General features: G+C 43.2%; 1 protein-coding gene across 1 annotated transcript; it reads left to right on the top strand.

The window, feature by feature from the left end:
• The first annotated feature begins 4,471 nt into the window (after positions 1 to 4,471).
• Positions 4,472 to 5,447, top strand: LOC136543603 (uncharacterized). Its single transcript, XM_066535998.1, has 5 exons — positions 4,472 to 4,600; positions 4,691 to 4,801; positions 4,908 to 4,992; positions 5,076 to 5,168; positions 5,250 to 5,447. Exons 1-5 carry the CDS (start codon positions 4,578 to 4,580, stop codon positions 5,445 to 5,447), a joined length of 510 nt encoding a protein of 169 aa, XP_066392095.1. The 5' UTR covers positions 4,472 to 4,577.
• The last annotated feature ends 12,465 nt before the right edge of the window (positions 5,448 to 17,912 follow it).

Genomic DNA, 17,912 nt, shown 5'->3' with positions numbered 1-17,912 from the left:
CTTGATTGTTGTTTGTTCTCTGTTGGTAGTGCGGTCCCGACATTTTTTAGACAGGAACTGTTGTGGCACTGGTGCTGCACAGCTGCACGGGATACTAGAACCCTTACCCTCCAATTGTCCATTTCTGCTGGTTCTCCGAGAAATTTTGTTGCCTCACCCTCGGTGAGATCCTCTGTCTTGTGCTTATCTTATGACCGTCCAGAGCTCAAACATTGGTCACCTGTGCGGATGTGCTTCTACAGGGATTCATAGTTGTGAGAGATTCAGATTTTTTTTTATCGTCCATTTGCAGGGGAGCAGTAGTTCCCAGTTGCTTTATAGTTCAGGTGTTTGATAAAATGCCTACTTTATGCCATATTAGGTTTTTATTTATTGATCAGTGGTCAAATATGATTTCTTCCCTCAAGCTATACAAAATATATTTCCTTGATTTCACACTCCTCACATCCCTTCTAACATAGTGCCAAATGTACGGCTGAACAAAACATCTAAAAATTTGGGGTTGCATTGGGTTAGGTGCTATCGGTAGGTTCAAGTGTTATTAAACAATACAATTATGAATCGATTATCTGTGTGAATCCTGCAGACAAAAAGAATTCATTATTTCATTTCTCAAATTTTTGTTTGGTTTGTGGAATGGAATTGATTCATCACCACTTTATTATTCCTCACAAGTTAATAATTCGTATTAGTATAGGAAATGAAGTCATTTCACTAAAATTGAAAAATGGATTTATAATACATCAACTCATATAGAATAGATTGATTCCACAAGCTAAACACTTAAAGTGTATCAGACTATGCAGACAAAGTATTGTGTTGTCTGTGTGTGCTTTAATCATGGTGCATAGAGTGTGTCATGGGGCAAGCTAATATCAGATATGCTCTTGCCTAAATGATTTCGCTGCCTCTCCCACGCACTCCATCTCTCCAAGCGTAGTCTATAAATACCACCTCTTGCCCCCTCTAATCTCACATCTCACAGCACACAAAGAAGAAAGATCACAAGCCCTACCCCTCTGGCCAGCGCCTTGCCATAGTTGGCCGCCAATCATATCCCTTATTACTACAATGGCTACTCCTTCTCTCACCTTGCTTTTTCTGTTCCTCTGCCCAGCAATAGTCCTGGCAATTGCTAGCCCCGCTGAAAAAACAGGTCTAGATCCATGTGTGTGTCCCCAAGAGAACCAGATTCGCCTGCATATGTACAAATCTGATTTTTTTTTAACAATAGTTTTGGACGGTGCTGTTACTACAAGTACTACTACTACTACAAGTACTACTACTACTACTACAAGTACTACTACTACTACAAGTACTACTACTACTACTACTACTACAAGTACTACTACTACTACTAGTACTACTACAAGTACTACTACTACTAGTACTACTATTAGTACTAGTACTACTACTTGTACTACTAGTACTACTACTACCACTAGTACTACTACTTATACTACTTTTTTTCTTGCATCTCTTAGAACAAGGCACGAAATGTCGCGAACATCAAAGAGTGCATCCCGATGCCCCATGAATGATGAGCAGCCATCCCATGGAGAGCAAGAACTAGATGACCAGCTTACTCAGGAGCAGTTCGATAACGAGTTAGAAAAGGGTCTAGAAGTGATGCTTACTCAGGAGGACCTTGTCGATGATGAGGATTCGGTGGGGGAGCCCAAGGAAGAGAAGGCGGAGAGGATGCCCAAGGCAAAGAAGGTGATGATGATGAGGATGAGGATGACGACACCTCATCAGGGGGATATGTAAGTCCCGAGGATCCTTTCGCACGAGAACCTAGACGGAGGCCAATGGAGGAAGAGTTAAACAAGGATTTTGATCCGAACGATGAGGTGCGGATAAAGCCTTAGTAGCTTGTAAATTTGGCTAATGCTATGGCTATATGTTACCTCTGCTAACACTTTTGACCTGCTGTATACATAGGTCGTCCCTACTCATCCTCTGGAAAGACGACGTCGGCCTCTGGCTCGTCTTGCCGTACAATACGTAGCGGGGCAAAGGAGATCAGAGGAAGGAGCCACAGATACTCACAATGAGGCCTCCGCTCCACAACCTCAGTACACAACCACGACTGAGACTACCCAGCCAAAGAGGAAACGAGGGGGGATTAGAAAGCCAAACCAATATCACGACAAGGCATGCTATGTGATAACGGAGGTCGGGCCAGATGGGCAAATCCTTGAGCCATATACATACAGGGCGAAATTCTATAATCACATCGGGTTTGTAGTTAGAGATAAGTTGAACCCAGCTATCCGTGGCTGGAATCTTGTACCTATGAGCCAAAAGGTAGACCTATGGGAAAAGCTAAAGCAAAACTTCAGGTTTTTGGAGGGAACGCACGAGTTGGTACAACAAAATGCTTTTAAGATAATGGGGCAAAGCTTCCGACGTTGGCGGTCAGATCTGAACAAGAACTTTATCCAACAAAAGTTAACTCCTTTCCACGAGTATGGCAACATAACTCCAAGTCAATGGGAGGAGCTCGTGGCTGAGAAGACTTCAGAGGCATCATTGGCCCTCAGTGCTTGTAACAGCGAGCAGGCAAAGAAGAACCAACACTACCCTCGTCTAGGCCCCGGTGGCTATGCTGGCAAGCAAGAGGTCTTTAGGAAGATGGACGTAGAGGCTGAAGCTACCGGGAATATGGAAGTGCCGAAGTTGAAGCCACACCTCAAATAGTGGATATACGCGAGGAGTGTGGATTCATCGGGTAGTAGCCTCAAGTTTGCTAAGCCGCAGACCGGAGAGGTAGTATCAAAGATACTGAAACTTGCTGAAGACAAGGAGAAGGGCGCATTCAACCCTTTCAAAGAGAGGGACAAGCTTACCGTTGCCTTGGGAAACCCCGAGCACACAGGACGCACCAGGGGGCTAGGGAATCGGATGTCCTGGAAGCACAGATTCATAGAGGAGAGGCATATGTACAAGAAACATGGCAGAGACCGAGAGTCTAATCTTGAGCGCCAAGTGAAGGCTCTAGTTGAAAAGATGTTGGTGGAGAAAGGACTGTCTACGATGGAGCCATAGACACCAATGGGGCCGCCCAGAGAACTGGCGGTAGTTGGCAGCCCTCCGGATGTTCCCAGCAGTCAAGGTTCTAAAGCAATCAGAACCCCCGTCGATCGCATACGGGCGCCAACCAGTTGCAAATTGGTGGTTCTAATGGGCAGGCAAAACATGATCATTGATGTGGCAATGGGAGTGGCACATCCTCCGGGCGGCACGTGGCACAATAGGGACATCCTGCAGGACTACACTCGGGTCGAGGTGCATACCGTGAAGCTCAAGTTCATGACTTGGAAGATAGAACACCCTACTCCCGAGGGGCTCATGTTACTCGGAGACGTCATGAACCAGTTCATCCTCTGGCATAGACGGGACATTGTATTGACCGAGTCTTCGCCAACTATGACTGAAGTTCATCCTCTGGAGCGACCCGTCGAGGACGGGGAGGTATACTCACCAGCCCATGGCCATGACCACCACACGCTAGAGACTTCTCCATCTCGTACCGAGCAAGGGCATGATGACATGCCACATCCTTCTCCACCTCATATCAAGCATGGGCATGATGACATGCCACGTCCTTCTCTAGCTCATACCAAGCCAAGGCATGATGAGATGCAACATCCTTCTCAACAAGCGCAGCCGATACATGAATAACAAGTGTCTCATAAACAGTAATTGCCTCGTGAACAGTCGATACGTGAAAACAAGTGGCCCCTGGAGCATGTGATGCACAAGTTGACAAGGACGTGCCCGAATGGGAAGCTCAAAACAAAATCCCAATCAAGATAAGGCCATCGTATGTGGGCATTAATGATGTCTCGTCGGTGCACAAGTGGATGGTCCATGACCAGTTCAAGCCTAAGAACCAAGTAAAAGAATTCAGAGCACCAGCTTCTGAGGAGGGCACCACTAGCAAACTGCATAAAGGGTTTAACAAGTATCCAGCTGTTGATAACCTCAAATGGTCAAATGATTGCCCGGATAAATATGAAAAAGGCAAGAACTTCTTACCAAACCGAGTCATACAGTGCTTGCCACGTGGAATGAGAAAGTTCCATGATTGGTACTTGCGTGCTCAAATAACAGAACTAGAAATCTTACAAGCATGGATCCCTGCCGGCACATTTGGAGCCCCAGGTGGGCAAATTGCCGTTGAGTTTAAGGATATCTAGGCATGCTTCCACCTCGGACGAATGGAAATAAATCTAATTCGCATATGGTGCCTGTAAGTCCTTGCCCTCTTGATATGATATGAATGTAATCTTTTAATTTTGTTATAACTAACCCACGCCGCGATTTGTAGAATGCAAGCGGACTTTGTGAAAAAGAGGTTAGCTCTGAAACACGGGTATATAGACCCTTCACCTATAGCATCAACAAATTTTAATTACCCTAAAGAGTGGAAACTAGATTGCAAAGAACTCGGAGCTAGAAAGACACTTAAGAAGAAAGAGAACATCAGGAACAAGAAAATATTGGAAGAGTCCCTCAAGGTTGCGACATACATTGCCCTATGTTTTAAAAATCTCCAACAACACGATAATATGTGGATACCATACCACTTCAAGTAAGTTCGACTGTATACTTAGCTTTGTTCAATATACTTTGTTCGATGCAAAAGAGCTTATGTGTTCCTTCTATGACTAAATTCATGCAGCGATCACTGGATTTGCATAGGCGTCTGGCTCTCACATAGCATGGCATGGGTCTTTGATTCAGCGGATTTCCCAGTCGAGACATACAAAGACTTCATAACGATTGTCAAGACGTATACATATTGACAATCCTCATTTTAGCTACTATGTTTGTATACATACTTGTAAGGTTCAATGTGGGATACTAACAAGTTGTATTTGCTAAAACCATTGGAACAGGGCATTCAGGCACTATGTCCAGGAACATAAGGGGAGGCATCATCCAAATAGGAAGGAAAAGTTGTATGTCAAAACTCTATGTGCGGTAAGTGTTATTTACTTTGGTACTCCATATATTATGTGTCTGTCAATAGCATTACTTAACATCTCTATATGCAAAACACACAGTGCCCCAAGCAGAAGCCTGGGAGTCTACATTGTGGATACTACACATGTATTATGATGAGTACCATCGGTGGCTACAACAGAAACCCCAATCTAGTAAGTTTGAACCTCTTCGCTCGTAGTATGAAAAGTTCGCATATGTTGTGATATAGTAAACCTAAACTTGTTCTCTTGTAGTTGGAGAAAGATAAAGACATGAGAAGGAACCCATACAAGGATGGCGGGCTCTTAGAGATGGTCGGCGACCTTTGCAACTTCATAATGGACCAGATTGTGTATCATAAAGGCACTTACCGTCATCTTCTTTCTGACTTAGGTAGTAATCCTCTGTACCAACACCTTTCGGAGACTGATAGGTTAGCCCTAGGCCGTTGATGACAATGTGGACTTGTGGTATGATTTGGATCAGACTTTGGAACGGTTTGGACTTTGTTTGCATGTGGACTTGTGGATTTCTTAATGGACTATGTTATAATGATGGACTTCATAATGGACTATGTTGTAATGATGGACTTTTGTGAATTATGATTTGTGATGATGTTCTAAACAATGGTCTTGTGTTTGTGGATGTATATATGTATATTTGTGGCGGTCAGATTCGAATTTGAATTATATATATATATATGTGTGTGTGGTCAAATTTGAATTTGAATTATTTTTTTTGCTGAAAAATCCACTGTAGGAGCGGTTCTTGATTGAACCGCCCTTACAAATACACACAGTAGGGGCGGCTGGTGATACAGCCGCCCTTACAGAAGTCCACTATAGGGGCGGCTGATATTACCAGCCGTCCTTACAGAGGGAACTGTAGGAGCGGCTGAAAACACCAGCCGCCCCTACAGAGGCACCCTCTGTAGGAACACCCTGAGAAAGGCGGCTGGCGCAGCCGCTCCTACAGAGGCTCTAGAGCCGCCCTACAGTTAACTTCTGTAGTAGTGGATGCTTATACATACTCTTGGATGTTGTCACACTTTAAAGTCATGGGCTATATATATAATATGTATTGAATATTTGGGCTGCAAAGAGGTTATGAAATCATCATGGGCTTGATTAAGAAAAATGGGCTCAGTATTCGGGTCATGCATATGACCCATATATCCAAATGACAAACGTGTGGCTTGCCGAAACTCCAAGCCCATGATGATTTCATCGTGGTGATGATTTAAGCCCACTAATTATCTAAGTACATACAAGATATGTGTGCACGTTACAATCTATTAGTCTCTCTCTCTCTCTCTCTCTCTCTCTCTCTCTCTCTCTCTCTCTCTCTCTCTATTGTGGATACTACACATGTATTATGATGAGTACCATCGGTGGCTACAACAGAAACCCCAATCTAGTAAGTTTGAACCTCTTCGCTCGTAGTATGAAAAGTTCGCATATGTTGTGATATAGTAAACCTAAACTTGTTCTCTTGTAGTTGGAGAAAGATAAAGACACGAGAAGGAACCCATACAAGGATGGCGAGCTCTTAGAGATGGTCGGCGACCTTTGCAACTTCATAATGGACCAGATTGTGTATCATAAAGGCACTTACCGTCATCTTATTTCTGACTTAGGTAGTAATCCTCTGTACCAACACCTTCCGGAGACTGATAGGTTAGCCCTAGGCCGTTGATGACAATGTGGACTTGTGGTATGATTTGGATCAGACTTTGGAACGGTTTGGACTTTGTTTTGCATGTGGACTTGTGGATTTCTTAATGGACTATGTTATAATGATGGACTTCATAATGGACTATGTTGTAATGATGGACTTTTGTGAATTATGATTTGTGATGATGTTCTAAACAATGGTCTTGTGTTTGTGGATGTATATATGTATATTTGTGGCGGTCAGATTCGAATTTGAATTATATATATATATATATGTGTGTGTGGTCAAATTTGAATTTGAATTATTTTTTTTGCTGAAAAATCCACTGTAGGAGCGGTTCTTGATTGAACCGCCCTTACAAATACACACAGCAGGGGCGGCTGGTGATACAGCCGCCCTTACAGAAGTCCACTATAGGGGCGGCTGATATTACCAGCTGTCCTTACAGAGGGAACTGTAGGAGCGGCTGAAAACACCAGCCGCCCCTACAGAGGCACCCTCTGTAGGAACACCCTGAGAAAGGCGGCTGGCGCAGCCGCTCCTACAGAGGCTCTAGAGCCGCCCTACAGTTAACTTCTGTAGTAGTGGATGCTTATACATACTCTTGGATGTTGTCACACTTTAAAGTCATGGGCTATATATATAATATGTATTGAATATTTGGGCTGCAAAGAGGTTATGAAATCATCATGGGCTTGATTAAGAAAAATGGGCTCAGTATTCGGGTCATGCATATGACCCATATATCCAAATGACAAACGTGTGGCTTGCCGAAACTCCAAGCCCATGATGATTTCATCGTGGTGATGATTTAAGCCCACTAATTATCTAAGTACATACAAGATATGTGTGCACGTTACAATCTATTAGTCTCTCTATATATAGATATATATATAGAGAGAGAAAGAGATAGACACACACTATATTAGATATAATATTGGGAGCTTAGGGCTGCCAATAAATATAGGACCCGAACCTGCAGGTTCCACCGAGCCAGCAGCCTGGGCCAGTCCGATCTGGTTCAAATCAGGCGCATCCCCCTCCCCTGACGCAAGATGTAGGACCCACCCAGCCCATCGGGTTCAAATCAGGCACCCAGCCTCCCTCCCTCACGTCGGCCGTGCCCGGATTAAAAAGTGAAAAAAATCCCCTCCTCTCTGTCATGTCTCGACGCCCGACGACGGCGCTCTCTCCCCTGATGGCCGGCGGCCCTCCCTCTCCCGGCGGCGCTCACGCCAACGTCGCGCCCCTCCTCTTGGACGGCTGGGACAGCTGCTCCTCTTGGCGTGCGGCAGGGGCGGGCCTGTGCGGCCACGGCGCCGGCGGCGCAGCTCCGCTACAGGCTGGTCGCGGTGCGGCTCCGCGCGCGCCAACGGGAGGGCCAGGGCGTACTCGCCAGCCGACGGCACCTGGCAGCGTTTGTCTTCGTCGGCAGATACATATTCCATGGCCACAGGAGATCCTCAGCCATCAGCGCACACCAAGACCGTGACGCCGCATCTCCTGCAGCTAAAACTCAGAAGTAGAAATTTCTTTTACAAATTCATTGCACGTCGTATGAGAGAAAAAGCATAAAAAGTTTAAATCAAAACTGCATAGAAAATTTGCTTGCTTATCATTCAAAACTGTTCTCCAATATGAGTGCAGAAAAAGGAAGCCAATATGAGGAGATCATATTATTTGTATTCAAATCATGCGCGCGTATATATATATATATATATATATATATATATATATATATAGAACTACTACTCTGTAGCTGGCTACAAAATAACTTATTCTGTAGCCACTTTGAGTTACGATAATTATTATATTAATTTATGAGATTATAGTAACTCCTTACTAAGTGGTTTACTATAACGTTATGGTAAATATCCCCGTGTGTTATAGTAACCCAACTATAGTAAATATATATTGACATTATGGTAAATTAGTATATAAAATTATGGCAAAATAGAGGTGGCTACAGAATAACTTATTCTGTAGCTGGCTACTGAATAGCCTCTCCCTATATATATATATATATATATATATATATATATATATATATATATATATATAGAGAGAGAGAGAGAGAGAGAACTACTGTTTTGCAGCTGGCCATAGAATAACTTATTATGTGACCACTTTGAGTTACGATAGTTACTATGCTAATTTATGAAACTACAGTAACTCCTTATTAAGTGATTTACTATAATATTATGGTAAATATCACCGTGAGTTGTAGTAACACGAGTATCGTAAATGCATATTCATATTACCGTAAATTGGTACAAACATTATCGTAAATCAAAGTGACTATACAATAAATTATTCTATGACCAGCTGCAGAATAGTCTTACTATATATATATATATATACGCGCACGTAACTATGTATGAAAATGTGTTCCAACAATAATATATAAAATTGTGTTCTAACAATGTATAACATGTGCTCCAACAATGTATAGAAATCTTCTAAATAAGTTCTTGCTTACACGGTTGGCTCAAGCGTAGAAATAAAAAATCAATTGTACAGAAAATCATGCTTGCCTGCGTTGGTAGCTCTTCATTTTCTGCAAACCACCTATTCATCCAAGGCTGCAACCAAAAATCAGATAAAAACATCATGGAAAAACAATTGTCGTAAAAATACATCAGCTTGCCTGTTGATTAATATGCATAAAAAATTGTTCCTGGTTTTTATGCATCGGGTAGCCATGATTTGAATACACATTATATCAAGGATAAGCGTAGAAAAGTCTTAGCTTGGATGAAAAGAAGTCTATTTCTATGCATCAAAAGTCTCAGCTTTGATGTCCTCCGGAAAATAGCGGACACAGAACAAAACCGCCAAAAAAATAGCCAGCTACATACTTTGTTCCATCAGACGCTGAACAAATCGATCATGGTGGAGCAAACTCGTGGTGGATCTAGCCGCGGGTCTCTCAGGGTGGCAGGGAACTGCTAGGGGCGGACTGAAAATTAAGACTTTAATTTCATTGCACATCATATCAAGAAAAAGCATAAAAACAGTAATAACAAATCACAGAAAGTCTGAATAACAAAGCATAGAAACCGTAGTAGGAAGAAACAAGCCAGCAAGGTCCACGGACATTGAATCATGCGTGCACATCAGACATATTCCACCACTAGAAACTTGAATCATGCGTGCACATCAGACATATTCCACCACTAGAAAACTTGAATCATGCGTGGAGACGGCCCACACCGGGGCAGCCCGCGGGCGTGACAACACTTATGCGAAAACGCCCCTGCTTCAACTGCTAATCACGCGACTACTATACGGCCTATTCCTACAGTCGATAATCAAGCAAAATAGCCCTCGCAACAACTCATCTTTACAATGGCATGGTCCTTGGCCTCCTCACGCGCACCGGCGCGGCGAGCGGTGGCACTAGCGAATACGTCGGCCACCAGAGACCCCTGCCGACCTAGCTATAGGACTGACACTCACCTCAGGGCCATCGCGTGACGATGGGTGGTGGTGACACAAGCCGAGACGTAGTCGAAGGACTTCTCCATGACGGCGACGCCCTACCGCAATGGTGAGGGCATTCCAGTGAGCCCCAGCCCTAACAAGGTAGTAGGGATAGCGGGTGAGCAATAGGGACTCACCACAGACCTAGCTGAGGTGATGTCTCAGCCGAAGACGTCCCGAGCGATGTTGGCTGCATGCGTGCGACAAGCCTGACGACAGCCGCAGTGGCAGGGTGGCGGCCTGGGTGCGCACGACGATGGGGGGTTCTAGGCAGAGCTATTGCAATAGTTAATTTGGTGCGGGATGAAGAGGAGAGGGCTGACCACGGAGAGGACCGGTCGGTCTTAACAGCGCGGTGATGGAAGCAAAGCTCCAAAATTGGAGCTTGGCCAGGCATCAATCAAGGCGGGGTGGGGTGGTAGGTGAGAGACCATGAGGGCGAGGACATGGTTGTCGTGGCCGAGGGACCCTCGCCCAAGCGCAGGAGACGAGCTCATGCGTCTGCGATAGGCCATGGCCCGCGCGTTGCAGCGCCATTAATGGTGTGGCAACGGCATGCACGGCCACGTGCGGAAGGCATCCACCCGGCCAGGGAGAGGCAGCGTAGTGCAGCGGCAAGCGTGTAGGCGCGACGCGACGCGACAGCAACACGGCGTGGCAGGGTGGCCAGATAGCAGCGGATCGGCCAGGGCATCGGGCCCGCGACGGCAATGACACCATGCGGCTAGGCCAACCGCCCTCAGATACCCGCCGAGCGCGGCATCTCAAAAATTGTGAACTAATTTTTGTTAGATTTCTAAATTCAAGATCTATCTGTTAGCATATTTAGTTCATATAGTTCTATGGTATCTTTAGGGTTACCTTATTTATTTTAGAATGCTTGTATTATTATGATTATTTAGATAATGAATTTTTGCGGTGAAATGGTAGAAATGCTAGCTTCGAAATTTTTACAATAGGTTCATTAGATTATTATGTGCTCACTGTAATTTTTGTAGCCTTAGAATAGGTTGAGAAATAGGGTAGCTAAGTACTCCTTATTTTAGTATATATATTAAATGGGTAATAAGAATAAGGATGCCCTTAGTTGCTAGGGTAATGCTTGAAATGTTTCATACGTGTTTAGTGGAAATGATGGGTAACTTAGCACCTTAGTCATTAGAGTTAGCTTAGTGGCTGGATAGATGTAGTTGTATTTTTAGAGTTGTTGTCGTCGTATTACTAAGTGATATATCATCATTTCATACATATAGATAACGAGCTAGTGGAGTTCGTGACCGCGGGAGAACAAGAGTACGAGGAGGTGATTGATGAATACGAGGAGGAGGTCCTTGTCTAGGAGAGAGCCTCGGAGCCACTAGCTGCTGACTTTGCTGACACCCCACCTGCCCAAGGCAAGCCCCAGTGCATAAACCTTATTTTTAAAATGGTTATTGAATATATATATGTTATGTGTATTTATGTTTCAGGAGTTATATTGAAAACTACATGCATAGATATTCCTACCTATGAGTCTTACTAGCACAGGGCGTGTAGTTGCTATGCTTAGATTTTCGGTAGCGTGGGTAACCTGTCATTACTCACAATAGATGGTTATTACTATTACTCTCATAATAACATGGTGAAAGGAAAAATGGAGACTGGGCAGGGATATGGTATGGGTTTCGGTGGGTGTAATGGGTTGTGTCGCGCGGCCAACGGGGCATAACTGGGTTGCACTGTTTTCCTATCCATGTCGGTTAAGGACCGTTCATTACAATGGATGGTAGTCAGGTCACAGACTTATTATCCTAAACACATACTTGTGTATGGGCGCGGGAAGGCTCATTGCTCTCTTGTCATGGGTTCCGGCTCTTTTCAGGCCGACTGATTGGAGGCGGGGATGGTGGAGGTCGAAGCACCGCACTAAGTCCAGGACTTAGAAGTGGAGGCTTGGAGTCCAAGTTTGGATGGGGACCTAGACCCCATGATAGGAGGGTAGTGGGTTGGTCTTGCTTGTGCCTGGGGTACAAGTGGGGCGTGTGTTTTAGGATAATCAGCTAGGATACATTGGTTCACGAATCGCTGCGTGATGCGGTACGACATGATTATGATCTAGCATCGTAGTAAGAACTGGAAGATGAAAGGAGAAGAATGGATCTGCTTGCTCAACTCATGCTTGAAAGTAGAACATGTGCTTACCTAGAATAGTTAGGACTACTAATAAAAGGAACACATAAGGATTCACGATTAGTAATGCTTTCCGCTAAAAGAAAACCAGCAAGCCATAAAGCCTATCATATCCTTTGGAGTCGAGAAACTATTCCCACTAGTCGGGTAAGTCTTGTGAGTACATTGTGTACTCAGGGTTTATTTACCCCTGTTGCAGGTGTAGCTTAAGGATGGGTTTTTAGTGGAGGATTCTTCTAGTGGGCACAAATGGATCCTTGTATCATATCGCTAGATGTTTATGTTAATTCTGTTGTTTAATTTTCGCACTCTGAACTCTGGTATTGTAATAATGTATTTTCAAGAACTCTTGTTGTATGAAATGGACTAAGTATTGTAAACTCGTTCTCATTATTGGATCCTGGATGAAAAATATGGATTATTCGGGTTCTCCTTTGGGGTGTGCCCGACGGAATTGCTAGAGGTAACCCACTTTCGGGGTGCTTAGTGTCTAATGGAAGACAAGCGTCTCTATAAGTATGCTATTTCGGGCGGTTCTACCACAGGTGGTATCAGAGCCAATATGAGATACGAGTTTCACAACTCTTTTCAAAAACTTAAAAATTTGACCAACGAAAGTTTTGCGAAAAAGTAGGATGCGATAAATTATGTATAAGCCCTAGCAATATGGTTTATCTAGGATAGTGGCACTGATTTTATCAAACCAATTTTCTGCAGGTACACTAACTTACGTTGCGTAAGAGTCAACTAGTATGCGGTAATGAGTGTACGATGTGCCAAAAAATTCGAATGCCGCCATATTCCTGGCTTGAGTGAACGTATAGGCCGATGCATGCATCATGATAAGAGAATCTTGTTTAAATTAACCTCCCCCACACGTATAATTTGGATTAGTAAATTAGTAAGATAACTAAAAAGAATGCTCCAGTAAAAGCCTTATCATTTCTCTAGTCTCTTGATCCTAATTTGGAGGAGTTGTCCCTAATGGTTGGTTCTTATCTATTTATAGATGAACCTGGGGCCTGGTTGTGGGAGTACCAGCGCTGGGGCAAACCGGGGTGAGAACGGTCGTGGCGAGGATAATGGCACTAATGGAAGACGAGCGCCTCCATAAGTGTGCTATTTAGGGTGGTTCTGCCATAGCTGGGGTCGCCGGATCACAGTTGACCACTTGGCCGCTTCCTCTGCTTCCCAACGGCGGAATTCAAGCTCATAGTTGGGGCCACCGCCATGCCAGAGGTCGAAGAAAAGCTTGAACTGGGAACACTGAAAAGATTTGAGATTATAGACATGAAAGCCTACTGCCGGCGAAGAAACCGAAAAACGGAAGACACGATCACCAAGGGCCAAAAGACGAAACGCCGAGGCAGTCCCTCCAATGACAAACCCTCCAATGACAGATTGAAGGATGGTGGCTACCGAGAGCTCAGTCAACCGGAATTGGCACCAACCAAAAGCGAGGACAAGGAAGAACTCAGAAAGGCGGGAGGAGGGATCATGACAAACCGGGAGACCAAAGCGACGGAAGATCTCTGCTTCAACAACACGGCCAGGCTGGAAGCTGAGGCCAGGGAGATCCATGGCGAGGAGCACTTAGTTGGATCCATGGCGAGAGGCGGTGAGAGGTGTCGTCGAGATCGCCATGACGTGATGGAAGATGATGCCAGCTGATCAAGGGAAAGAAAATGCTCCTCTCAATGATTTTCACCGCTACAACCTTCCCATTGTTTCGATCTACACCAAACGTGGTCTTCATAGATAGCGAAGGGAAGAAAGAAAAATAGGGTAAAAAATTAAAAAGAAGATGCCTAACCGGTTTTGCAAAAGGGATGGGCACGGCAGCGACAGTGCAAGTCCTAATCCAACTCTTTCCTTCTCCCTTCTCCTCTTAGGCAGCGCTCGTTGGATAGGGCAGCATATTGGTATGTGGTTTGGCTGAACAGACAGAAATAAAGAGAAAAAAAACATAGGACTCAGCTAAAAAACACAAAGGCAGAGTCGGACTCCCTACTGTATAGCAGCCCTGAGTTACTATAGCTTTCCCTCTAGATCTTCTACCTACTGCAATTTTGTGATCCAAAACTTGGGATGATGCATACTGAGTAGTTTAACATAATGCACTCGATGAGCTCTAGACACTAGACATCTATACTCTTTGATCATCCATCCGAGCAATAGATAGAGAACATTTTTTGCCACTCAGTTAAAACTCTCAGTTGAATCTTTTGTGACGTGTGTTTTTATTCTTTGCATATTCTAGTTGTTACAGTAGCAGGGGCGAATCCAGTATGGATGCCCATGCATTCCTAAGAATATCTAACAATTTTACCAAAACATTATGTATGTTGAGTATACACATATGTATATATTAGTTGCGCTTCATTTTTTTTTCTTGTCATTTACTTAGGGCATATTTGGCACAGCTCAGCTTCGCTAGTGAAATTGTTTTTTTTTTCACAAGTAGCTTTTTTAGTGAAGCTGACCTGTTTTGAAAAAAAAGTGTTTAGGAAAATAGCTTCCCCAACAACTCATGAGGGAGAGAGGTGGGATAAGCTATTATTTTAATTTCAGTTTATCTCAGCTCATGTCTTTGTGAGAGGAGAAAAACAGCTTCACTCATGAAGCTATTTTGAAAATAAATGTTTGACAAAAAAAAAAGCAGCTTACAAACAGCTCATGAAAGCTGTTGTGAGCTGTGCCAAACAAGCCCTTATTAAAAATGCAGCTTAATTGCCGGCCTCGTCCCATCACACTTCACCGAGGCTTTCTCCACTTAGTTCTAAAATCAAATGAACAGGCCCTAAACCTTCTCTCTCTCAAATCCCAATCCACACTTACATGCATATGCATGGACACGGGCGTGATGGCATGGTGACGTGCAGTCACTGGTACGTAGATGGCTTTGATTTAGGAATAGAAAACTTAAAAGTCCTGGATCCGCCACTTTTGTGCAGCTAAAAATGGAATAGTACATTTTACTCATTCAAAAGTGATGGTCGAAAACGATTGCTCGTCAACTTTTACAAGTCATAAGTGAGCTACTAAGGACACATAGCTAGTTATCCTCCATCACTACCGACCTGTTTTCAGGTAGCCACAATATCATACTCCGGCTCATCTTTCTCCCCAGTAACTTAAGTAATAACGATTCCACACCTTTGTAACAAAAGATGCATTACTAATTATCACAAGGTGATAAGTGTCGTTCCAGCTAATAAAAAGAAAAGAAAGAATATTCTCAGAAAAATAACAAATATCAGCACTATAATACGGTGCAAAGCATAAACTGGGCATCTCTTCTAACATTTGCGCCCATATATAAACAATTGCTTCAATACAATCGAAGCAGTAGCGGCATGAATCTGCGGGAAAAGATGTCACTTTTTCATCCACTTTTGATAAAGCTTTGATAAAATTTACTGAATTAAAATAAGCAACTTTAATTTTGATTAATCCTTTTAGAAAAAAAAAGTTGCAGTACCAACCACTGGATGAATTGTGGGCTCAAAACCTGGAAACTGCGTCTATTTATTTTCAGGACCACACAGCAAAGGAAGTTTTTTTCCCCCATCGAAGCTGCATCAGTGCACTTTAGCACTCACGCACACCATGTTCACTCAATCTGATTCGAGTAAGAGGCAAATAGGGTAGTGGTAGCAGGGCACTTACAAAGTTGAATCCTTTTTATGTGAAAATGCGGGGTAAATTATCAATGTAGTAATGAAAGAATGGTGACCACAAAACATGGCTGCTTTGTAAAATGGAATGAAAATTATTAGAACAGAACACAAGAATTAGAAATCTACTTCAAAAACTAGTAGGACCAGACATATGAAGCAAACACAAAAGAAGCTCTCAGCTACCACCACTGCTACAAAAGCATTTTTAGAGCCCATCATCTTTTATCTACATAGGAGTCGAATCCGATTTAGTTTCTTGCCCTAGAGCGAATTGAAAGGACCAAAAAGCCCCTATAATGTAGGGGTTATGCACTTATGCTTGGAATCTAGGGTGTTTGGAATCCAGGGACTTATCACATCGGATGTTTGTATGTTAATTAGGAAGGACTAAATATAGACTAAGTTGTATTTGTTTGGATGTCACATTGAATATTTATTTGGTATCATAAATATTTTTATAATTTCTATATAAACTTTGTCAAACTTAAGATTCTTTGACGCGGTGCTCTGGAAAAGTTGTATTTGTTTTGTAGGATAGAGGGAGTAACTAACTAACACTCTCCAAGTTCATATACTTAATTACTAATTGCCATAGATAAGGGGACCAGACAGGTAGATGGCTGGCCATGTGCTTACTTACCAAGGTTCCGGTAGCGCCAGCAAGAGCGAGGAAGATAAACTCAACATGAACAAAAGCTCATTTCAAATGGAAGAAAGGTAAGGCACACTTGTTCTATATACCTAGCTGATAGAGAAACCAAGTTTCGCCTTCCAGTTAGTGATCGGGGAGTGATTACCCAGTGGTGTAATTTCGTTTCTTTATGAATTGAACTCTACTAGAGAATTCATGCTACCTCCCTCCCTTATGTATTCAGACATTTGTAACTGAGCAACAAGCATTTTGTTGCTCCAATGCAATCAAGTAGGTGGGGAGTGCTTCTCCCATCCGATTTCATCAAAAAAAAAATAACCGTGTTGGCATTTTATAAGAATGTGAAACTTGCTTTGTAACATTTTCTTTCAAATTTCCTAGCTGCAATGAATTACAAACAACGAGGAAAAGAGACCACAAGAGTCCAAGATCCAATCAAAAGGTAATTAACACATAATATAATATGCACTCCTTCTAAAGCTCCCTGGCAGTTCAGAAACTGCATGTTATGTTACAACCCATTCAAACAAAGAAAAATATATACAGTATTTTTTTAAAAAATATCTGTCAGCACTGAACTGAAGAAAATCGCAAGTCAACCACCGATGCGATCGTTGGTAATAAACTTTAGTTGAGGTTGACCTCCTGAGAGTCAGTACTGGAGGAACGAGTGGTGGAGTCCATGATGAATTGGTTTGCTTGTAGAGACGTTGACCAATATGGGTCATCAACGGCTTTCACATTTCGCAACCAAAGTTTGGTCTGATTCCTCGTCATCATTCATGAAAACACAACTAATCTTGCATTCTTATTCCATGTTTACATCTTGAACTAACTTGATTGGCACTTAGGAGTATACAGCATTGGGGAAAAGGTACAATCAAGACTGGATCAGCGAGGATTCCGTAATCATTGGATGTTAAAGAATGTAACCCACCAGCCTGTCAGCGTTGAATATATATATCCAACACGATCTTCAGGTTCTTATTGTTTTTACCCAAACCTTGACTACTTTAAGGTTTCCACGCATTTCGTGTACGTTCGTCTTGGCCCCGTCGTTGAGGCCAAAAACTTGGACAGTTTGCTTCCATGAATCTTTGAAATATTCGGTCTGCTTTGTTTGTATGGTGGTGCTCTGCTACTGATAGGATGTCTAATTTGGTGATTATATTTCCATAATCGATAATGATACGCCACGGGCGTCCATCCCGTCCGGACAGACCGCTCCGCACGCTCCACCCAAGTCGCCTGCGCCGCTG

Source organism: Miscanthus floridulus, chromosome 3 (genome assembly GCF_019320115.1).
Source record: "Miscanthus floridulus cultivar M001 chromosome 3, ASM1932011v1, whole genome shotgun sequence".
NCBI classification, from domain to species: domain Eukaryota; kingdom Viridiplantae; phylum Streptophyta; class Magnoliopsida; order Poales; family Poaceae; genus Miscanthus; species Miscanthus floridulus.
This window is presented reverse-complemented; position numbering and strand designations above follow the sequence as displayed.